This window comes from Mastomys coucha, unplaced genomic scaffold (genome assembly GCF_008632895.1).
Source record: "Mastomys coucha isolate ucsf_1 unplaced genomic scaffold, UCSF_Mcou_1 pScaffold19, whole genome shotgun sequence".
Classification (NCBI taxonomy): Eukaryota; Metazoa; Chordata; class Mammalia; order Rodentia; family Muridae; genus Mastomys; species Mastomys coucha.
In genome coordinates this window covers 7,993,802-8,019,041 of record NW_022196901.1, presented here as the reverse complement: position 1 = coordinate 8,019,041, position 25,240 = coordinate 7,993,802, and the positions used below count along the sequence as shown (strand labels likewise).

Below are 25,240 nucleotides of genomic sequence, written 5' to 3'. Positions count from 1 at the left end.
AAAAAAAAAAAAAAAAAAAAAAAAAAAAAAAAAACAAAACCATGGAGAACACTTCATAGTATGTATTTCCTAGGTAGTCAAAATGTTCCAAAAAGCCTGACTATAGCTGCATGATTCACCACATCAGACTCAAATGATAGGTTGACCAAGAGTAAAGATAATGCAAAGGGAATCACTAAGAATTTATTTCCTAATTCATTTTGTATACAACTTTAATGTGCTTTGTGTTCCTACAATGTCTGTACATGTGAACGACAATGGCTACTTTTTAGTAGGCACAGCCTTGTGAGTATATAAATTTGACATACACATTTTATGCTAAATTTTGCTTACTCCAATTGTGCACTATATACAGATTTTTTTTTTTTAAATTTCCCCTGGGGAAAATATTAACAACCAGACACTCACAACTCAATTATGTGGTATAGACTGCTTTAACTCTGAAGAGTACAAAGGACACCCTTCAGACCTCAGCGTCTCAACATGTGTGGTTTCCTTCATGGAGTAGTCTGCATCATTGCCAAAGGGCGCTGAGCCAATGCAAACATATCGCTCTAAACACTGCTGAAGTACTAGATCTCAGCACTTACTGGCTACTGTGAAGTACCTTTTAGCAGTGGAGTGATTTATATAAATGTAAATGGTGGATACCTACATAAACAGAAATAGTTTCTATTCCGTGTATGACTTTCTTATGAATTACATATTTTATAGAGGTACAAAGACATTTCAGTTATTTGGAAAACCTCTAATTGCATAAAGTATTCAAATAATCATTTAGTACAAGAATACCATAAGAGAAATAGATATTTTATAAACATTTACTTTCTTAAATATTAGCACAGTTTGAGCATGGAATATCGCCAAAGAAAGTTCTGCTTAAAATAGTCACAAAAGGAAGTTGTGCTATCAGAACTTATTTTAAGCAATGATCTAATACACTCAGTTCAGATAAATGAACCTTTTCTTCCGAACCCTGAAGGCAAAGAAGAGAGCAAGAACCGATTGTCTTAAAGCATGAAGTGCTTATTGTTATTATATTAAATCAAGACATATTTGGGAAAATGTATTGTAAGCCAGATGGTATAAAGGCAAGACTGCAGAGTTAAAACATTTTCTTTAGCCTCGTTTGTAGAAAGTGTCATCTTCTGCTAAGATATTTACTAATAAATAGAATATCACTCAATATCATCTATCTCTTCCAGGAGTATATTTAAATAAATTCCTGAATAATTAAAAATGCAACCTTAGGAACAAATAGAATGGTTTCATACAGTATCAGAGTGGAAGGCACACCTTAAATTCAACTGTTTATTAACTACTCTAAATAATATGTAGGACTACCAGATACATATAATTTTTAAAATTTTCCCTCTAGGTTAATAAATTTGTATTAAGAGAATTTAATACAAACTCATAGACATATTTTATCCCCCCTTTTCTTATAGAAACACAACTTCCATGAATGCATATGTAGACGTTTGCTTTCAAAGACATTTTTCAAGTTTGAGCATATATAAGAATCAAGTCACTGTTTCCAAATTAAATATCAAAAGTATACAAAACCACTGAAAAAGACAAATTATTTTAAAGCACCAGTATTGCATCCACGGACTGAATGTCTATGTAAATTGTATAGACTAAGCCAGTTGTACTTAGGTATGTAAGTATATATGCACACACACACACACACACACACACACACACACACACACACAATGTTTTATGGTTGTTGTTTTGTCTGCTTATGTAAAAGGAAGCAGAAGATGGGGGGATGTTTCAGTCAATGAAGTGCTTGGCATTTGATTTCAGCCCCCATATAAAATAGCTGGTTTGGAGGCAAGTATCTGTAATCCTAGCATTGGAGAGATGGTCAAAGATGAATCCTTGAAGCTTGCTAGCTTACTACACAAGTGAAATCTGTGAATTCCAGGTATAGTGAGATACCTTGTCTCAAAAAGAAGATGAAGAATGATAGAGGAAGAGATCCTACCTTCTCTTACAATCTTTATATACATCTTCACACACATGCACATACAGGAACATGCATATACCTCCACAAACACTGATCAAAATAACAGTTAATGTTTAATAAAGCATTATGCTCTCTCTTATACTACCATGTTAGATATATCATGGTATTTTCCATATATTTAATCACTTTTTTCTTTTATTGGTGGTACTTGTGATTGGATTTAGGGCCTAATGCCTGCAATGTTTAATGCTATAGATCTAGAAAATTAAACACCATGAAAAGCAAGTTTTGTGTTGGATATGATGTTTCATACCTGTAAGGCCAGCCTTCCGGAGACAACAGTTAGAGGGTCAAGAAGGCTTGTAAGGAGCCTGGGCTACGGAGTAAGATCTGATATCAAAGAAACAAAAAACCTAACCCTAACCCTAACCCTAACCTTAACCCTAACCAAACAAACAAAGAAAGAAGAAAAAAAAGAATAAAATGAAAAGGAGCAAAAATCTCTTTGTTCAGGTGTTCACCAGGCAACAATAACACCTATGCAGGTAAATATTTACAGGTAGATTAAACCTAAAGAGCAAACCTTATTCAAATAACCAAATCATTAATATTTTATTATGAAATGCATCTTATACATAAAGGATTCAAAGAAGGATCATTATAGATGAATATAATAACATAGATAATTCAATGTCTGAGGATCTCTGCTAGTTCAATAAAACCTAGATTTGCCTAAAACTTGCAAGGCTTCTACTTTTCTGTAGTATACAATCACAGGTCAGATGCATCATAAATTAAGAATAGGTCACATAATTTACATTTTAAATTTTGTATCCTATTAGACTCAGTATCTATAGGTATTTTGTAGAAAACAATATTCATTGAACTCTTAGAAATATGTTAATAGATAAATCCCATCAATGAAATATCAAGAACACAAAATACATTTATTTTTAACACTCCTGGCTAACTTGTAGGATATGATAGAGAATCCATTTCAGATTTAAGTATACATTTCTTTGATAACTTTTAAAGATATAATTTAAATTTAATTTAAATTGACATGTAATCCATAACAATTGTATAAACCAGGAAGATACCATTTCATATTTGACATGTGTACAAACTAAATGATTTAAATTGGATTTAAACTTCTGAGTCTACTCAAATATCATTTCTGCATGATAACAATTTTACACAGGTGACCTTGAAATCACCACCCTCCTGCCTCCGCCTCTTGAGTATTAAAATTAAAGATGTGTACTACCAAAACTGCTTTTATAGCTCTTGGGGAGATACAATTTGTAACCATCATATCCAATCACATTAGTCTACAATTGTGCTCATCTGACCTTCCAGCACCTGTCAACAGATGACTTAGTTCTCCATGAATCATTTTTCCTTATTCTTCTCTTCTTCCTAGTCTCTCAGCTGCTAACTGCAAGATTACTTTCAAACATTATGACAGATTTCTAAATTCTGTTTTTGAATAAGATCATATAGTAATTGTATCTCTCAATGAAATAATTTTTTGGTTGGGAGTGACCACAATATGAGGGTGTATCAAAGGGATACATTGTTAGAAAGGTTCAAAACTACTGGTCTAAGGTAATACAAACAATGCTCAATTTTTAATGTTCATACTGAGCTAGGCTATACTCCAATATAAGAGCTTCAGACCTGTCCTGTCGATAATTGGGGAATGGGTAGATACTTGAGATCAATTAAAAGATGAGTGTTGTTGCAGTCATTAAAATAGTTTATCAGCTTGGGATATAGTTCACATAGGAATGTTGAGGTAGGCCTAGAGGACCTGTCTTGAGCTTTAGCCTCAGTATGTGGTCTTTGTATTCTACCTTGTTTCTTATTCAAGTGGGTCCAGAATTAAATCAAAGATATAATAAGTGGAAGCTTTAAGGTTGAACTGCAGGACAGGTCATTTTTCCTGTTCTACCATATGTGGATCTGCAATGAATAAGAGAGCAAGCTTTCTGTCTTAACACAGTTCTATGTTTCAGTCAGTTAGTACTAGGCAAAAGAGAGTTTTGAAAGTTCTGTCCATCTCTGAATTTCACTAGAACTGGTCAGTTCTAAAGTTGGGACTTAATTTCCATGATCTTCATCAAGTGGGAGGCACCTTCCCCCACACTTAGTTGGGTTGAGGAGGTAATATAAACAAGTAATTTCTTCTTATGCCTTCTTCAACACGTTTTTTTCCTTTTCATTGCATTCAAACCAGGCTTCATGGACTCTCATCAGGCTCCTTTAGCTTTTATGAAAATTTTGGTGTTTGTGAACTGTTCAGACTGGTATCTGTGGACATATCACTGCCAGAGAATTTTACTCAGACCTCACCTTTCTCTATATTTCCTTTAAGTGATAAGAAATCTGTAGCAACTCATACTTGTAGCACTATGAATATTTATCATCTCAGAATCAATAGGCCTTGGTAGAAATTTGTTAAGATGTGAAATAAAGTATAGTGAAAAAATGTCAAAATTTCAAATCATAGGAATAGCTATTAACTAATAATAGAATTTGATTCATTTCTACTTGTCCAAGAAAGAATACATGCTTATTTTTCATTAATTCACCTTCCATTTCTTCATTATAGATGTTTGCTTTTCTAATATATGAGTATTTACTATTGTTTTGTCGCTTTTATTCATATTTTCATTGGATTTAATTTTATATTCCTTAACTCAAAATATACATAGGTGCTGAAATCTATAAAAGCACAAAATGTTTATCAAAGGTGATACATTTTTAAAGGCCTTGTATTATTTTTTACATAGGTAAGACTAAGCCCTTCTGAGGAACACTGTGTCACTTAACACAAAGCAGACAAAAGGCACAGAAGAAATTCAATGAATCCACCAATGATGTATATAAATAAACTGACCTTCTTAAAGTTCTTGTTCAAGTCGAGCAGACTGAGCAGGAAGACATGGTCTTTGGCTCCTAGGAGCATTATACCCCTCTCCTCATCCAAAAGAAGAGTCTGGAAGTCCAGTCCTTCTGATGAACCCAAAAAGGGAATACAGGTGTTTGAAAGCAGTAAGTCTATGGAAAAGTCGAAAGAGGGAAAGAAAAGGGAAAGTCTTAGTATGAAAGATATGTAGCTGACAAAATACACATATTGGTCCATTTTGTGAATGTAGTTATACAACATGGAAGCCTCAGAATAGACACATTGGAACATGTTTAATATACACTTCTATAGAAATAGATGCTTTATCTTCAATATGTAGTTAACCCTATTCTGTGTATAAAATATATTTTAAAATTAATATAAAACTTTGAACTATAAAATGTTATATAAGCAGATCTTAGTTTATAATTTATATCATTTCATGTAGTAACATTTGAAAACTGATAAACTTAGTTGCATCAACAAAGTATAAGACTGTCATAAATGTCATAGTATTTCTTCCTCTTGTGCTTTGTAAAATTTATTTCGTATGTGTACTGGCTGGTTTTGTGTGTCAACTTGACACAGGCTGGAGTTATCACAGAGAAGGGAGCTTCAGTTGGGGAAATGCCTCTAGGAGACCCAGCTGTGGAGCATTTTCTCAATTATTGATCAATGGGGTAGGGCCCCTTGTGGGTGGTGCCATCCCTGGGCTGGAAGTCTTGGCTTCTATAAGAGAGCAGGCTGAGCAAGCCAGGGGAAGCAGGCCAGTAAGGAACATCTCTCCACGGCCTCTGCATCAGCTCCTGCTTCCTGACTTGCTTGAGTTCCAGTCCTGACTTCCTCTGGTGATCAATAGCAATGTAGAAGTAAGCTGAATAAACCCTTTCCTCCCCAACTTGCTTCTTGATCATGATGTTTGTGCAGGAATAGAAACCCTAAGATACTATATAAAATAATGGTGTTATTGCATTTTTATTCATAGTTATTACCACATATTGCTTATATTCACTTATTACAGTATCTTGGCTCTCTTCCTAACCTTCTGGTCCTTTTCCTATTCCTAAATAATCTGTCCTTCTACAGTGTGCGTGTCAGAAATATGTAGTATTTGCTTTTGTGAGTCCTGTTTCATTGCCTGCTTATATTATAATTCATCCATCCACCCATAGAAGGGGTAAGTTTGTTGCTTCCAAGTCTTGGCAGCTACAAATAAAACACACATACATGGTATTTCGTGTATATAAATTCTTGATTTACTTTAAGTAAAGCATAAGATACATATTTGTTGGGTCAAATATCTAGTTTTGTTAGAAACTGTCCAACGTGCTTTCCAAGATGTCTGAATCAATTCACATTTTTATTAGTAATAAATGGGACTCTTTTTAGCATCACTGCTGTCACCACTGTAGGTGTGGCTATCCTAGTGGGTGTGCAGAGTTATGTTAGATACTAATACAGTGTATGAGTTCACATGCTCATTAGGTATTTGCCCTTATATGTGAGGTGGATATTAATGTCTTTAGTTCTCTATTTTATAAATTTTGTTGTGCCTTATTACTAAAGTTTAGTAGATATTTTTACAGTTTTGTTAATTGCCCCTTATGAGACAGGTGTTTTCATATGTTCAGTTTCTTTTCTATAACATTTTTTCTTTTTTGACTTCTGAAAGTAAAATCTTTTAGAAATAAGATTTTATTTTGGGAGTTAAAAATGGCCTTGTGTTTATATCACCTCTAATACTTGCATAAGTATCAGTTAGATTCCTGTTACTCATGTGTGGTGGCTCACTAGCACCTGTGACTCTACTTCTAAGGGATCAGGTGCTCCCTCTAATAGCATTAGATATACCTGTGGTGCAGAGGTATATATGAAAGCAAAATACTCATAGATATAAAACAAATTTTAAAAATAGAACAAATTTAAGATTTAACTTTTAGGTTGGTGTGTTGTGTGAAAGGTGGTATATGCATGTGTGCCGAGTTCCTATAGAGGTCAGACGTATCAGATATCCCTAGAATTAGAATTATTGGTAGTTATGATCCATCTGACATGGATGCTGAGAATTGAACTCACATCCTCTGGAAGGATATAATGAATTCTAAACCACTGACATATATCTTCATCACCTCTTTCTCCCATTTGTAGATAATGTTTAAGTTGGTACTTTGAATGATTATACTCTATAATATTTTTCTTTATTTTTGAGATTATAGTAAAATTATATTCTTTCTTCCTTCTATTTTCTCCTCTAACCACCCCCCCACATATCCCTCCTCTCTCTTTTTCAAACTTATAGCCTCTTTTTGTTAGATGTTAAATGCATGTCTGTACTTGTAAATGTTTATGCATATACATTTCTAAATACATAAATATAACCTGCTCAGCCAGTATTTTGATACTGTTACTTGTATGAATATATCCATAGCTGATCATTTAGTGTTAGATAGCAAACTATTGTGCTCTCTCCTGTAGAAGACTATTCTTCTGTCAGCATTTCTTAGTTGTCTAGGGTTAAGGCCTCCTGGGATTTCCCCATCCACTTCAGCATGACTGTTGTTTTTCTTGTTCTCCTCATGTTTAGGCAGTAATGTTGATGAAACTCTATAGGTATTCTTTGCAACAACAACTCACTGTAAAAAACCATAGCCAATCAAAATGAAGAGTTCTGAAGCACAGTCTCAATGGAAAGATCTGTAAAACAGTCTGCACAGCTCTCACTTAGGGACTATTATGGATAGATGGCACGGGTCAGGAAGTGTGCTCTGGTGTCATGACTCCTAACAATGCATGCTCTCTTATCATTTCAGATGTATATTTGCTGTTCATAGATATTTCAGATAAACATGTGAACCCCAAGCTTGAATTAATCCGAATGAATTATACCCTGAAAGTAAAAATAGAATAAAAAATTGTAAAACTGAAGGTAACCTTAAAATGACTTAGAGCAAACTTATAAGTTCACAAATGACTAAGATCAAAAACTCAGGTGACAGCAGATGCTGCCTAGGATGTGGAGAAAGAGGAATACTCCTCATTGCTGTTGAGACTGCAAGATGGTACAACCACTCTAGAAATCAGTCTGGAGGTTCCTCAGAAAACTGGACATAGTACTGCCTGAGGACCCAGCTATACCACTCCTGGGCATATACCCAGAAGATGCTCCAACATGTAATAAGGACACATGCTCCACTATGTTCATAGCAGCCTCATTTATAATAGGTAGAAGCTGGACAAGGCCCAGATGTCCTTCAACAGAGGAATGGATACAGAAAATGTGGTACATTTACACAATGGAGTACTATTACACTACTAAAAATGAATTCATGAAATTCTTAGGCAAATGAATAGATCTGGAGGATATCATCCTGAGTGAGGTAACCCAGTCACAAAAGAACACACATGGCATGAACTCACTGATAAGTGCATATTAGCCCAGATGCTCCAAATCCTCAAGATACAATTCATAGACCACATGAAGCTCAAGAAGAAAGAAGACCTGTGGGTGCTTTGGTCCGTCTTAAAAGGAAAACAAAATAATCACAGGAGCAAATGTGGATATAAAGTGTAGATCAGAGAGTGAAGGAAAGGCCATCCAGAGACTCTCCCACATGAAAATTCATCCCATATACAGTTACCAAACCCAGACACTCTTGTGGATACCAAGAAGTGCTTACTGACAGGAGCCTGATATAGTTGTTTCCTGAGAGGCCCTGCCAGAGCCTTACAAATGCAGAGGCAGATGCCCACAGTCAACCATTTGGGTCCCGAATAGAGGAGTTAGAGAAAGGATTGAAGGAGTTGAAGGGGTTTGCAACACCATAGGAAAAATAACAAAATCAACCAATCAGACACTCCAGAGTTCCCAGGGACTAAGTCATTAACCAAGGAGTACACATTGCTCCAGCCTCAAATGTAGTAGATGGTGGCCTTGTCAGGCATCAATGGGAGGAGAGGTCCTTGGTCCTACGAAGGCTTGATAGATGCCCTAGTGTAGGTAGGGAGGTGGGAGTGGTTGGGTGAGTGGAGGAACACTCTCATAAAAGCAGGGAGAGGGAAGATGAGATAGGGGGTTTCCGGGAGAGGGAAAAACCAGGAAAGGGGATAACATTTGAAATGTAAATAAAGAAAATATCCAATAATAAATAAATAAATATGAGAGACACTATCCTAGAAATAGAAATATTAAAGTTTTTAAAAATACAATAGTCTCAACTGCTTGTAAGATAAAATTTATTCCCAAAGGTTTAATGACTATAGTCAATGGGAGGATATATTTTTATTATCATGACTCTTTTCTACTTTCTATTGGGTAACTGTTATTCTGCTCAATTTCTAAGACAGACTTGAAAAATTAAATTTACAATGCTGAAAAATGGTGTAACACAGTTAGACATCTCAAATGACTGTGGTTATCAAACCAAACTTTTTCAGTAATGTTTGTAGAGGTTATTTTCTGCACACTAGATTGACATTGAAATCTATGCTCATTTTTTATTGAGGTAAATATCATTTTTCATATGAGAAGTATAATATTGAAATATAATTCTACAACTCCAAATGCCAAAGGCCTATGTTTTTGGCTCATTTCCAGTGAACATTCTGTCTTCTTCATAACTAGAGCTGAGGAAAAACAAAACAATGGAATCAAGGGAAGGGCTAACGCAGACATGATTAAAGCCTTTTAACAGAATACATATCACACAAAACTCCACTGAATCAGGAAAATCAGTAACTTCTTTCAGATTTCTCTCAATAAAAGTTGAAATGTGCAAAATAAAAATGTCTAAAGAGACACCCTGGAGTATATTCTCAATGAGCTACTAAAGTATTTTGTGAGATAGAAACCCTTATTACTTCAACATTCCCAAACTAATCGTTATTCTGCAGTATGGATTTCAATGAAAAGTACAGAAGAAAACCTGACCTAGTATAATGAGTTATAGGACAAAAGTGCAAGAGTTAGATCAAAGCACCAGGATCCAATCTGAGGTTGAAATATCATTGGAAATGTGATTTACTGATTTAGGGCAAGTTCCTTGGCCTCTGCCTCAATTTCCTAATACACAAAATGAAGATAATAAGAACTCTATGGCAACTCCTATCATCATGCAGAACAAAAGCATTAATTACTATGACATTGGCAGTAGAATAGTGGTTACTACATACTACATCCTGAGTTGTCAGTTATCAGATGATGATGATGTGTTCTTTTTAAAGTGTATGTAAATTCTCTGCAAAGAAATGATAATGTTTCCCAGTTAATATAACTTTCTTGATAAGTAGAAGAGGTAATTTATAGTATTTTTTAAACTTATGACTGGTAACTAAGAAAAAAGAAATATTTTTGTTCTAAATATTAGTACTAATGCCTATTTTGGGCCAAAAAAGTTTTTATTAAAAAAATATATTTTTATCTTCTAACAAACTAGGACTAGGAAGATTGGAACACATCTGTTAATTTATGATATTCTGATACAAGTGAAAGAATATTTATTACCCAAATGTTTGTGTAATGTAGCATGAGTTAGGCATTGATCAGGGTGTGCAGATTATTGTATTAGAGAATCCTCCAGCAAAATCTTCCATCGTTTTATACACACACATATACATATATATATATGAAAATAAAACTCAACCCATGTAAAATACATTCGAGGAGAGGTCCAAATGTTCTTTCTGAGACATTCCTTGTTCAGTATCTCCCTGCTATGTGCTTTATCAAGCCATCAGCACTGTGGCTTCAAAGCAATGATTACTAGATAAATCATCAAGTTAGAATAAATTGAGCTACGTTATACATCAAAACCTAGGTCATTCACATGTCTTGATCAGGTCATCTTAAGATAGCCAGTAGATAGATACCATCTTAAGACAGCCAGTACCATTCAATAAGATAATTTTGTAGAGGCAGCACACAGGAAGTTTTTACTGTAGTTTGTTATTATAATTCTACTCATTGCTATTGATTATTCTGACTTCTATTATTTCTAACTTTATAACTTTTTGGGCACATATGCATACAACAAATATAATATATGAAGATTTTACTATCCTTGCCAATTTTATGAATCTGGTTGTCTTGAAAACTATTTCCAGTGGAAAAGAGAGAACAAATCTGTGTCAGTTCAGGACAAAGACCGGGTCTTTCTTCACTTTCATTTCTAAGTATCTTCCTTACAGTCTGGGAAAATTACATACTTAATGACTATTTGTACCATGAAATTCAGTCTATTAAATATGGGATATATATGATTACAAAAGAATGAAACTAGACATACAATGTCCAGATGTCCAAGTGCAATGTCAGGCATAAGAGCTCAGCTATTATGTAGGTGACTGGAAACTGTGAATGTACTTTTTTATTTCTTTCAAGGAAGTACCAAGGACTCAAATTGAGCATTAGAGAGATAAATATGCCTACAGTGCTCAAGATGGATGAGGATCAGAACTGGCAGCGACAGGAAGACTACTCAGAAATTTCTGAAACACGAAAAGTCCCTGAAATGCACACATGCCAGTTCAAGGATACAGACATTTAAGAACTGTGGGTATTTTTTTTTTTTTGCTTCTACTTATATAAGGAGAAAAATAAAGTTGATATATTCACTTGCTGTATTCTATTTCACCATAACAAATTCTATTTGATTTGGTTTCAAACAAACTTAACAAAAAAACAGCTGCAAAAACATCAACTAACCTGAACAAGCATCATTTCCAAATAAATGATTTAGTGTTGTACTGTGACAGTGCTAGCATCAAAGTGATTAAAGCATGCTTCACTAACCTTCTGTAGCCAAATAAAATAATTAGACTAAGGCATTACATATGAAAATTTCTCAGGCTGACTGACATATTAGGAATAGAACTTGGGACAGAGATTGAAACAGGTTCCCTCTTCCCTAAACAGCTTCTCTTTCTTGTATTTTTGCCAAGCTAAGCAAAGTTATTTTTTTTCATAAGATCATAAATTAAAACCAAGAGAATAATAACTCTAGAAGATATATCTTTACACCTAAAGTTGACACACAGCCTGAATGTCAGGAGTCAAAAATGGACAGTAGCTGTTCTGGGTGCAAACTTCAGAGTTTTATTTATTTACTTACATTGGAAATACTCAGAGATATAAATGTCAACATTGTCATCATAAAGTCCTGTATCCTGGTTAGGATTTCTTCCTTCTCTGCCTTTAGTGAAAGGGCCAAGGTATCCCTTCTTATGTTGCATGCTGAAGTCTGTTGTATGCTAAATGAATCAGAGTCACCCTTGCTTATATCAAGCAGGATTTGAATTTGGTCCCTAAGTGGTCCCTTTGCTTGATCCATATAATCGCTGTGCTGATCCACAGGACATCAAATGATTCCCTTTGTAGGTGCATCAGTGCAATCTTACTACCCTGTCACATTCTTCCAGGTTTGGAATTTCACCCAGATACTTAAATCAACACTTTTGTATTAGAAACATAATCTTGGAAGTCCTGTAATCTAATTACATCCAAAATAAATGAATTAAATATGTCAGTATTTTCGATGTTTTTAAGTAGCAGCCCCATCTTCTGCAATAGATTCGATAGATGGCAGAGAAGGGTTTCACGGCCTGGAACCCATTATAGAGAACTGGAAAGGGTTCTGAGGATCAAAACTCCATAAAAGACACAAATTTCCATGCCTATGGGTACATACGCTTTTCTTTCCTTCCTTCTCCCTATCTTTCCACCTTTCATACTTTCTTTTCAAATCTATCCCCTCTCTGTGCACATGTGTGCATGATACATCCCCATGCACACATAAGTGCATGAAAGACCTCAGGTGTTGATCCATGGCTTGTTCCTTCTCTTTGTGTCATGTCTGCTGCTGTGATAGCTGGTTCATAAGCTCCCAGGGCACCTCTCTGCCTTCCATCCATCTCACTGTAGGAGCACTAGGTATTAGAGATTCATGCAATCACATCTAGCTTCACCCATGTTCTTGGGATCTAAACCCTGGTCCTCACACTTGAGCTGAGTTATTACCCTACTTAACTCTTTTGAGACAGATCTCATGAAGCCTGGGTTGTCTAAAGTCACGATATTTTCAAAGTTGACCATGGATTTCTGAACCATCCTGCCTTTACCTGCCTGTCACAGTGGAGGTTCTTGACTTTATGGGATGTTCCAAAAGAGAGTTGTTTTTTTAGGCTTTATCAACCATTTTTTATATGTCAAGTATGATAAAGAAGCCATGCTTCTCATATATAGTCAGTATAAGGAAAATAGTATTCTCATCAAATTTGATTTTGAAAGTGCTGACAAAGTCTCCCGAATGCCTGTCTTCTGTTGGAAAGAGCTGATATCATGGTCAAAACAGGGCTGGGCAACATCAATGCCATTGGGGATGCACAGCCTGGTAAAGAAGCTAAACCATAGCTGAAGAGAAAATGCACAGTGACAAGAGTACTTAAATTAGTCAGACATGAGGTATCTTTAGTAGTGACATGGGCTGGACTTATTTTCTATAATTAACTTACCGAACCTGATAATGCTACTTTAACTTCCTTGTTTCTGGGTGAAGCTGAGTACTGTGGTATAAGAACTTTTAAAAATTTTGTTAAGATAGATGACTTATCTAATAATAAGTTAACACACCTTTATTCAGGAATGCTGCTCTTGCTTCTAAAATAGGTAGCCTCTGCCTTTGAGGGAAAAACACCAAGGAAGTATGAAGTAATTATAAATATGGCAGATTTTATGGATCATCGTGTATGACTGTCAGAGTGTCACTTAGAGTAGAAATGATTAGTGGACTTCTTAATATAGATTTTTTTCCCTTCGTGTTAGAGCCCAGTAGCAAGAATTTCTCTCGGGTGAAATGGTCAGGCACCCCTGTTTGTGAAGGGCAGGGTAAGTACAGGGCAATTCCTGTTTTTTATTGAAACAAATGCTTGCTTTGCAAAGAATTCTTTGTATTTCCTCTTTACTGTCCCTTAATATAATTGTTCATTCAGCTTCCAAGCTCATGTGAGCTGATGGTCTTCATTCTTCCTCTTTATCCCCTCAGAGGAAGGGAGTGGTGAGTAATACTGAATCTAATAAATTTAGGATTAAGCGACACAGACTTCCTCAGTTTTTGAGTGCTAAATGAACATGACCTTAAGCCCTTGAAAATTAAATTTACTGGCAGAGATCCTGACCTGGGTGGAGTTGGCAGTTTCTCCCTTAAGACTGCATGGCTGACAAATGGTTCTGCACATCCTTTAAAAATAGAGTCCTTTACTAGTTTTCACATATACACATATGCGTGCACGAGTGTGAAAATTGCCAGGGATAAAAATCTATCATTTAAGAAGAGAATCAGCTTTGAAGAAAGTCAGATTTCATCTCCTGCCAATCTAAGGACCACACTTCTTCAGGAGGAAATCTTACATATAAAAATAGATACAGATCAAAGCTCAGCCACTCCTCTCTGCGAAGCCAGGAGACTCACCAGAAGTGAGCCCTACCCTCTGTTCTTATTCCTCAAGGAACTAGCTGTCATAGTACTAGGACTGAGGACTCTTAAACACAGGCGTATATATTCTCTATTAAATTAATTTAAACTACTCGCATATAATACTTTCAGCTTGTGTTTCTACTCCTGAATTGATACTAAAAATTTAACCACTTTCCTAATTCTGTATTTCTTGGACTTTACATATTAACTTATTGGTTGGCCTAAAATATCCTTTATGGGGTTACTGCAAAGAGTTTTCCACTCTTTCCATAAAGATTTTGGCTGTCAGTTCATGAACAAAGATTTGTGTAAGAAAGCAGAAATAGCCAAATATTTATTGTAAAATAAAAAGGTAACTTTCAGTATTGTAATTCGTTGAGTTCCTTCAGCATGTCTAGTGGTCTATTTGTAATTCCAGCTTTATTTCTAGGAAAGGCATTCCCTTTGATTCAGTACAGAAGAAATTAATTGATACTTGGTTGTACTTGATTTTCAACATGGTTTTTTACTTATTTTTATTGTATATTTTCTTTATTTACATTTCAAATGTTATCCCCTTTCCTGGACTTCCAATAAGTTTTAACAGTGTTGATTTCAAATGCAAAGCTTGAGCCTACAGGTGACTCATTACTATCTACATAAAAATGCTAAATCTAATCAACATGTCTGAATTTAGTTATATATAGCCAACAACAAAACTAAATTTTCACTTATTCTACAATGGAATGTTGAATATCATTCTGTGTTTTTTTTCTAAATATGATAAAAAGGAATGAGATTGATTTCACTCACAAAAATATTAACTGGAGTTAAAGTCTATTATATTATCATATCTATGTTCCTATCAGGACAGGATGTGGACTAGGGGTATAGAAATTGTATCTTGTCACATTATGAGTGTCCACACTTTTAAATCACAAATTTACTCCAAATAGGTTAGATTTTAATTGTGGATAATCCATATAAATATATCACACTAGTCACTTGTGACCCTTTAAACCAATAGTTTCAATAGTGAGTCTTTTTAAAATTTTCAAAACGTGTTTTGATAATTTCTAATTTTTCTACATGAAAATCATTCCCGTGAATAAGTAATTCTTCCCTGGGAATCAATGGCACAATGAAGTGGACTTTCTCAAAGAAAATTCGTTCTGCCATATTTCTTTTCCTGGATCCTTCCTTCAAGGCTTTTAGACTTCTCATTTATCAAGCAATTTTTAAAATCAAAATTGTACTCCAAATATCAGTAAGTGTGTGCTCCGGAGAAGTACCTGAGTGTAAAAGATCTCTCAAATTTGTATATTAATACTTTAGAATTGGAACTGTAAAGCAAATATAAGAAAATAGGAAGATTCCTCATTGTAAGATTATTTCAAAGTAGAGAGCAAAAGGCTATATATTCATTATGTTTTTAAATAAAAGCTCATATTTTACAATACTTATAATTTTAAACATCAATTTCCATTAAAGTTAGGTGAATGCATATCAAACAATGGTCAAGTCATATGTGAGGCTTTGGTCACAGCTGAGATGTTTTATGCCATCTGCATCTCAAGTCTTTGAACATGCCTTCTGTTTTTCCTGGAAGTTGTTCAAACCATGTCCTCACTCTTTGTATTATGAAATTTAAAATAAGTTGTCACGTATATGTCTTGTTTTCATTTATCATGCTGGTCAGTTGTGACATTTGCTCCTAAATTTCCACTGCTTTGCAGAAACTTTCATATTGGCTTTTAATTTAAACAGATGTCAATTATCTGTAAGATTTTTCTCCAGGTTTTGTCCAGATGATGATCTCTGACCTTGGTAGATGTAGTCAGAAGGCTGACATTGTCCTTCTCACACATGCCTGCAAGAGTACTTCTCTAATTCAGGCAGTATTTATACAGTATAAGCAAAGCAGTAAAAAAAAATACCCCACTTATAGTTCTATATATCCTACAAGTTGTTTATGTCCCATAAACTTTGTGATATCTGTTAATGACATCAAGTACACCTAAAATCCTACCACACTTATAAGTTTTAGTTCAGTTCCTTAGTTGTTAGTTTTACCTCTAAGCGTGTCATCCTTCTGAGTGTAATGACTCTGGGCACACAAACACATCTTCACACCCAACATTTTACTCAGATTTAGTTTTCTTCTTTTATTTCTTCACGTCTCTTGGATTTTGATTACTATCTGTCATTACCTCTGCATCCATTTCACTTTCTGGATGCCAGTACCCCATTAAAATAGAAGATTTAATTAAAGGTTCAAAAGCAAATTTCTCTACTCCTCAAATATTTCTTCCTCATACAAGTTAGGCTAAGATTCAAATCATTCTTTAAAGTCCTTAAATATATTTACAAATTATTTTGTTTGAACAATCATTACCTGTCACATCAACCCCTTCCTATAATTGTGCCTTTACTAATTTTCTTGATAATCACTAATTATGTAAATTCTATAATCAAAATTCTCTAACAATAATGGGTACTTTACACAAAATATTTTAAACTTTTTTCAATATTGAAGGTCAATTTCATATTATATTTGAAATTCTTTAGAACAGTTTATTTCAAATGTTCAACAACTGTCATCTTTAAATAGTTACTTGGAGTATTCCCTTTGTTCCTTAAAAACCCTAACTGAGAAGATGGCTCAGCATGTTAAGGTACTCATCATCCAGCTTGAGCATCAGAATTGGATCCCTGTGTCTCACATTATGGAAAGAGAAAATGACTCTTGTAAATTTTACCTTGACTGAAATACACATATTTGGCAAGTACATAACACTTGCGCATGAACACACACAGAGGAATGCACTTTAAAATATCCTAGTTTCTCTTGTTGGTAAGAATAATATCTAAATTATTGCTATATTTCAGTACATGAGAATTATAATAAAGATATAACTAATGATTTTCAAACTGATGTTTGTTTACCTTTATCATTTCTTACCATCCAGGCAGATTTTGCTACAGATTGTTAATAATGTAGAGATGTTAATGTGCCATCTGGAATCCCAACTGTGGCTGCCTATGGTGACATCCACATGCTCATGGTCCAAATCCTCATGTTCAAAGGGAAGAAGAGCCCGGGAAAACAAAGCCATCTAGAGGATTGTATCTCAAAATTTACCTTTCATTCAAATCAGCTGTGATTCTTTTTAATACATAGACTGTCATTCAAATCTAAGAGCAGGTGTGAGGGTATGGATTTGTGAGGCGATGCTGAATCGATTGAAGCCTGAACCCCAGTTAGAATAGAAATCCAGGAAAACACTGATGACTCTTTGTGCTCTGAGTTCTTGAAGAGCTGGATTCTTTTCTTTTTAAAAACAGAGACTCTCAAACTCTTAACCATAACGTGTGAAATTATGCAGTTTTACAAAATTGTATTGGTAAGATCTGAGCACTACTAAGCCATTCCTACAGCTAATGGTTACAAGCAATTGAAAACCTATTTCACTTAAATTAAAGATGTAAAATTTGTTACCAACTCAAATCATCTAATACTCAGGGAAGTAAATTCCTCTTGAATGGATCAAATCTCATGGAGTAATTTTAAGATTAGATTAATTGTGTTTTTTTGAAAAAGGGTTTGTCATATTTCCATGGAAACCTTTCTGCCCAAAATGCTGAAATATCATTATGTATAGACATAAATGTGCTTTACATGTGCTTTTCAAAGACACATAATATTCAAACTATTTAAATTTTGTCACAATTTTCATTTAGTGATAAAATCTGACAGCAGTTTATATATTATTTAAATTGGTCCTCGAGAAGAATCTACCATCCAGGAGACCCAGCTTTTCAGGTGAGGAAACGTAGACCAGAAATAGCAAGTCCCTTCTCTGATAGTACACAGAGAGTGCATGTTAGAGAAAGGGTGGAACCTCCCTGTGTCTTCCATTCTTTGAGCTCTTCTGGATGTGCTTTCTATATTAATATTTAGAATTAATATATAAACAAGATATTTTTCTATAAAAATTGTCCATATAATTTTAATGACTATATTGACACGAGTTCATTACTATTGTGTCTTCCACTTTACATTACAATTATTCTCTACATTACTGAAAGACATGATGTGTAATACGGCTTTCCTCAAACACACCTGTTGTATTTAAAAGCCTTTATTCTAGGACCTATTGTTCCAGAAGCTGATCCATTTATCTTTTCCCAGTGAATTGAGAAAAACAGGCATGATATTAGGTGAATCAAACTGATCAAGTTCTATAAGGCAATCTGGAAGGGGATTTCTAGTTTCATATGTCTTATCGGTTAAGTGTGCCTTAAAGCGATGATTTCCCCAGAGTTGGAAGCTTGTCACAGATGAGGAATCTGAGTACCAGACTTTTTCATTCCCCTCATAGGCTTCCTATGATGTAAACATATTGAAAGAATGTTTGCTAGTATTTTCATCCATTCTCTGAGCATTAAGAAAATAAATTCAAAGTGTTCAGTGACTTTTCTCTGACCTAGAACATCACCTGACATAAAATGTTACCTATTTGTATATTTGTTAAATGGTTATATGTATAACTCTCTCTTGTTAGTGCCTTATATCCATGTTTCTGGAGTTTTATACATAATCACATTGTAAGAGCATGTTATATGGGTAGATGCATGTATACATATCTATATAGCATACTTACAAAGACAAATACAGCTATTACATGATCATAAACAGTCATTGTGAAAGAGTTATATTATGAGACATCAAGGCTGATTAGTTCCCAAAATTCTATTTTATAAGGCTGAGGTATATATATCAGTGGTAGAATATTAGTCTGCACAGGCTTCAGTTCTCAGCATAACACACAAAATAGAACCTGCATGAATCTATATTTACATATCTTTTTGTGTAAACTATAGACATTTGAATTTTAAACAGAGCATGGTGCCACATGTCTGAAGTCTCAGTGTGTGAGAAGTGGAGATGGAAAGATCAAGGTTCACAGCTGGCTTAGTCTACGTAGTGAGTTCTAGGCTACTGTAAGTTTCATAGGACCCATCTACACACACACACACATACACACACACACCCTATAAATTTATTTTAAAATGGCAGTATTGAAGCCATGAGGAAAGTGCAGTTTATAGAACAAATATATATAATGATTATTCAGTACAAAATCAGTACCGGTATAAGAACCCTACCATTATCATCTCATATTTTTCCAGAAAAGATGCACTATGAGTAAATATGTGAAAATTCAAAATGGGAAAGAAGGAAAACTCTTTATACAATAAATCAAAACAAGCTTCTGCAGCTTAGTGGCTGAAAGCCAAGTCTTTATTAAAGAGCATCCTTTGGATGAAATAGTTATAATTTTGTTGAACTTTAAGAAGTCAAAATGATCTTACATTTGTTCCAAATAGCTCAGACTTCTGCTGACAGCATAGTGTCACCTGGGAAGGAAAGATTTGTGGATTGATACTGTCCTCTTAAAACTAATTTTTAAAACCGAAGTTGGGATTTTTCACTTTGGTTGACTTTTTTCACTATTTTCTCCTGCTAATTAAGGCAGAAGCATGAACTTTTAATAGAAATAAAAGGACACAAAAGAAAAGGGCAACATGCCAACTGATGCCTGTGACTGAGAAATGGGGTATGGAATATAAGCAATCCACTTTAAAATGATACCAAGGTAACAGTAAATTTGTATCTTATACTTTTCTTTAATTCAAGGAGAGGGCATTTAAAAAAAAGATATATAAGAAATTGTCTTACTTTCCTTCTACACACCCGTGTTTAATGTAGAAAATGTAAGTATAGATGCTGTTGGAGTTCCTGAAGCTACTCAGAGAAGTTACCATTACTGGGTTTAACTATTGGTAACTTCTAAACAAAAGCACCACATTATTTAAAGTGGCATGGATATTTCATGGCTGGATTTTATATGCACAAAAAAAATGTGTTAATTTTACTGGTAATTCATTTGAAATATGTATAACTACTGGTTTGATGTCCTGCCTAAGAAATATTTGCTTATTCTGAAGTATAATGTTATTCCATGATTTTAATATATATAGTGTTGATATATATTCAACACTATATATTTTAACTTACATGCTTATGTTTATAATCCAATTTGTACTTTGTTATTTGTATATGCTGTAGGATAGAGGTAGGAATTCATCTTTAATACATGGATATCAAATTGTTATAGTACTATTTTATTTCATTTCCTCACTGAATTTCGTAAGAGTTATAAAACCAAAGTATTTATAAAAGCTAACTGTAGCACACTGGATTTCACAAAGATAGATGCAATAATATTGCTACATTATTATTTTTGTAGAAGTGATTTTCACTCTGCTATCACTGGGAAGTACTGTTTATATAATCTTCAAAACAAGTCTAACCATCACATCTCAAATAATAATATCCTGGATGAAACATGTATTTTCTACTTTCATGTTTGCTGAATTACATGTGCTTGAGGCCCTGAGCTGATTTTGTGGAAGTCCAAACTACCCAGGCAGAGGTACTTCCTCAAGAAAACCCGGATTGTACACAAAGAAAGAAATGCCATCTGCCAATACTCAAGACCTTTGATGTTCCAACTCCAGCCAACATCTGCCTATGTATGTATTAGAGAGTCAAAATGACAACAGTCTATTGTCACCAGACTCTTAACCCAGAGAACTAGAATCCATTTGCTTATAGTACAGGTACCAAGTTTCATGGTGGCATGCTCTTCTATATCAGTAGTCATTCAAAATGGGGAATTGCCATGACACAAACATTAAAATATGACTTTGACAATTGTCAATAGCACATCTAAGCATCATTTGAATCATCACTGTGAGTGCTTTCAGAGGCCAGAGGAGGATGTGGGGTGTCTCATTATTTCTTTGAGGCACAGCTTCTCCTTGAAGTTATGACTTGCCTTTCATCTAGTCTAGAATCCAGGAAACCTCAGCAAGCCTCTTATCTCTGCAGTTCCATCCACCTCAGAGTTGTGATTACAGATGTTTTCAAGGTGGCAAGATTTGTTACTGTGGGAGCTAGGATCTGAACCCCAGTTCTCCTTACTGTACGTGTCTTAGTTGCTGAGTCATCTTTCTAGCCGAACTTAAGAGAACTACAGGGACAAAAGTGGAGAAGAGACTGGAAAGGTGGAAAGGTGGCCCAGTGACCCGCCCAACTTGGGATACATCTCAAGAGGAGGCTCCAAGACCTGACACTACTACTGATGCTATGATGTGCTTACAGACAGTAGCCTAGCATGGCTGTCCTCTGAGAGGCCCAACAAGCAGGTGCCTGAAAAAAAAACCACAGATACTTACACCAAACCATTGGACTGAAGTCAGGCACCTCTGTGGTTGAATTAGGGAAAGGCTAGAATAAGCTGAAGAGGAGAGCAACCCCATAGGAAGACCAGCAGTCTCAACTAACCTGGACTTGAGATCTCTCAGACACTGGGCCACCAACCAGGTAGAATACACTAGCTGGTCTGAGGCCCCCAACACATATGTAGCAGAGGGCTGCCTGGTCTGGCTTCAGTGGGAGAAGATGCACCTAACGCTTGAGAGACTTGAGGCCTCAGGGGTTAGCGAGACCTGTGTGTGGGACATCCTCTTGGAGACAGGGGAGAGGAGGAATGGGATGAAGAAATTTGGGAGGGGGTACTAGAATTAGGTAATGGCTGAATGATAAAAACTATTACTACTAGTACCAGTTTTACTACTGCCACTACTACTACTACTACTACTACTACTACTACTACTACTACTACTACTACTAAATGATACTGTCAAAATATAGCTATGAAGAAAATCCAAAAAATAAAAGAAGTTGTGAAAAAGAGCATGCCAGTTATGAGGAGAGATGGCTGTGACCTCAGCACTCACCAAGGAAGGTCATGAATGTGTTTGCCTCAGTTACAGAAGACATTGTGTCTCCAAAACTGGGGAGACAGTCCTTAGTACTACCACGAGAAGAACTTTCCTGCTGTGGCTTTATTTTGATAGACTGTATTGTTATACAACAGCTGTCTTGTAGTCCTTATCTATTAATGATGTAAACAACTGTATTGTCTCAGGTTCAGTTTGCAGTATGTTGGCTTGTTATGCCATCATTCCCCAACCCCCATTGCATGTATAGTAATTGTTTAGTTGTAGAAAATTCTTGTTGTTAAGCTGAGAATCTGATTGTTTAGGTATCATATTTTAGAAATTGTTTATTTTTCCCTGAAATTTATTTATGCTTTTTACTTGAAGATCATCAGGATTCTTTTGAGGAGAATTTGATGTTTGTAGACAGATTTAGTATATTTTTTCCTTTCTATAATAGTACAACTATTTATGTATCATCTATCTATCTATCTATCTATCTATCTATCTATCTATCTATCTATCTATCTATCATTTATCTATCCATATATCTATTGTCTATATATCATATCTCTCTCTCTCTCTCTCTCTCTCTGTTATGCAGATAATTAGTTCGTTTGTTCTTAAGGCATGTTCTTGCTATATAGTACAATCTGTGCTTAAACTTACCATCCTCTTGCTTCATGTTCAGGAGTCCTGGAATTCCAGGCATAAGTGACCCAGCTACCAAAATATGGCTTTTGCAACATGTTGCCTGAATGCTCAAAGTGCCTAGTGGGGGCTGTTCATTCTGACTGATCAGAGAGAGCTCCTGTCAATCTCAGCATCTTTGACCTTAAATATGCTAGTTTAGCATCTAAAGTGTTTTTGTAAGTCTTATACCTTCCAGTGGATCACATTCTTATGGATTTCTATTGCCTATTGTTCAACAAGAGAACCCAAGTAATAAAAGGAGTTCCCGCAAAGAGCCAGTCTTAGTGACTCAAGGCTGTAACCTAAGCACTCAGAAAGGAACGTTATAAACAAGAGGTTAGTGTGGTTAAAATCCTTGCCTTCGGTTTTTATTTTCCAGACACACCTTACATGATGCCTATAATTTTTTTCTTTTTTAGTGGGAGGGGAAGAATATGAAATAAAGTATATCTCTAATTAATTAATTATATATTTTTCAAGTATAGCTTTCAATTTTGGCTAGAAAAAAATTCTACTGTTATACCTCATATTGAGATATATCATTTATATAAAGAAGCTTCCCTATATTTTAATAATACAATTAAGTTATATTATACATATAAGTATATGAACATTTTAAAGATTCTCAAGTCTTTAACAGATGAAACATCAAATTGAAATGCCAACATTTTTCATATTTTTCATTATTTATTTATTTATTCATTTCATGTATATGAGTATGTGGTAGCTGTCTTTAGACACACCTGAAGATGGTATTAGATTCTATTACACATAGTTGTAAGCCAACATGCGGTTGCTGGGAATTGAACTCAGAACATCTGGAAGAGGAGTCAGTGCTATTAATGGCTAAGCCCTCTCTATTCCTTCCATTTTTATTTTTAATGTCTGGGAGTTGAAACTAATGTCCTACAAATGTGGGACAAGGACTCTGCTACTGTGCTTCATTCTAACCCTAATACCAACATATTAAATGTTCAATAAGTAGAAGATTAAGATTGTGTCTTCTTTTCATTTAAAACACAATTAATTTTTATCACCAATATTAATTTTTATTGGAGGAAGGGTATTCTAAAGACCATAAGATACTAAAATTAGCATTTTAATTTTAATACAAGCTCTGAATAAAGTTGCTTGATTTTTCCTGCAGTCTTCAAAATGTGTATTAATAAGCTAGTATAAATCACAAAAAGGAAAAAGTAAAGACTTCAGTAACATGATTTGAAAAAAAAGCTAACACAGACTCAAACACTTACATAATGAATAACTACATTGTTTTTATATTATTCATTCACATTAATGTAAATATTTACAAACAATTATCTTAGATTTTGTTTTAATTATTGTTTTGAATTGTATGGATTTCATACTGTTTTTGCCATTACAAAACATGTATAATTGGTTTCTTAGCTATTGTAGACTGTGAAACATTTTAGGTGTAATATCTTACTGTTAAAAACACATTTTAGGTTGGAATAGTAACAGTAATTAGTAACATATACATAGAACTTATTAACTTTTATAGTGTTATGGATTTAATTTTTAATGCAATCAGAATATATCTTGTAGACTAAATTAATCATGATAAATATCAACTGGAAATGTACTTGGATAGTTTAGGTATCTTTTATTTCATAAAAGTAATAATTGTAGCCTGTGTTCTAAATAATATACTAACTTATCTTATTTTATAGAAGTAAATATATATTTTAAATAAAAGACAGAGTTTTCAAAGAAGACATTCAGATGTCCTATTGAAAACTGTAAGATAATTATGTACTCACCTTTGTAGGTTAGCTTGAGTCTTGGAATGTTTTGTTTAGATGTTTCAGTGACAGGAAGAAAGAGCACAGTCATGATTAACATCATCCAGGCATGAAAAATGTGAAGATCTTCACTTCTGGATCTTGGCGTCTCATCTTTATTAGCATTCATGATGAAAATTTTGTCTTTCAAACACTGTTAGTTCACCCTTAAGAAGCAGAAAAAGAAAAAGAAAATACTACTCAAAGACAATGTCTTAGATTCTCCTAGAGTTTTTTTTTTAGCAAGTTTTCTGAAAGGATAACATGTTCCCAAGGCATCATTCCTCCTCCCCCAAGGTATCATTCCTCCTCTCTCAAGGCATCATTCCTCCTCAAGGCATCATTCCTCCTCCCCCAAGGCATCATTCCTCCTCAAGGTATCACTCCTCCTCTCTCAAGGCATCATTCCTCCTCTCTCAAGGCATCATTCCTCCTCTCCCAAGGCATCATTCCTCCTCTCTCAAGGCATCATTCCTCCTCTCTCAAGGTATCACTCCTCCTCTCTCAAGGCATCATTCCTCCTCCCCCAAGGCATCATTCCTCCTCTCCCAAGGCATCATTC

At 34.8% G+C, this 25,240-nt stretch overlaps 1 protein-coding gene across 1 annotated transcript in view; it reads right to left on the bottom strand.

Annotated features, from left to right (window-relative positions):
* Sema3d (semaphorin 3D) overlaps positions 1-25,240 on the bottom strand; it is a 200,496-nt gene that overhangs the window by 106,126 nt on the left and 69,130 nt on the right. Inside the window, exons 2-3 of the mRNA XM_031380014.1 lie at positions 24,658-24,845; positions 4,878-5,038 (exon numbers count right to left, since the gene is read on the bottom strand). Of these exons, the coding sequence (XP_031235874.1) occupies positions 4,878-5,038; positions 24,658-24,808 (312 nt within the window). The 5' untranslated portion in view covers positions 24,809-24,845. The remainder of the gene's footprint in view (positions 1-4,877; positions 5,039-24,657; positions 24,846-25,240) is intronic.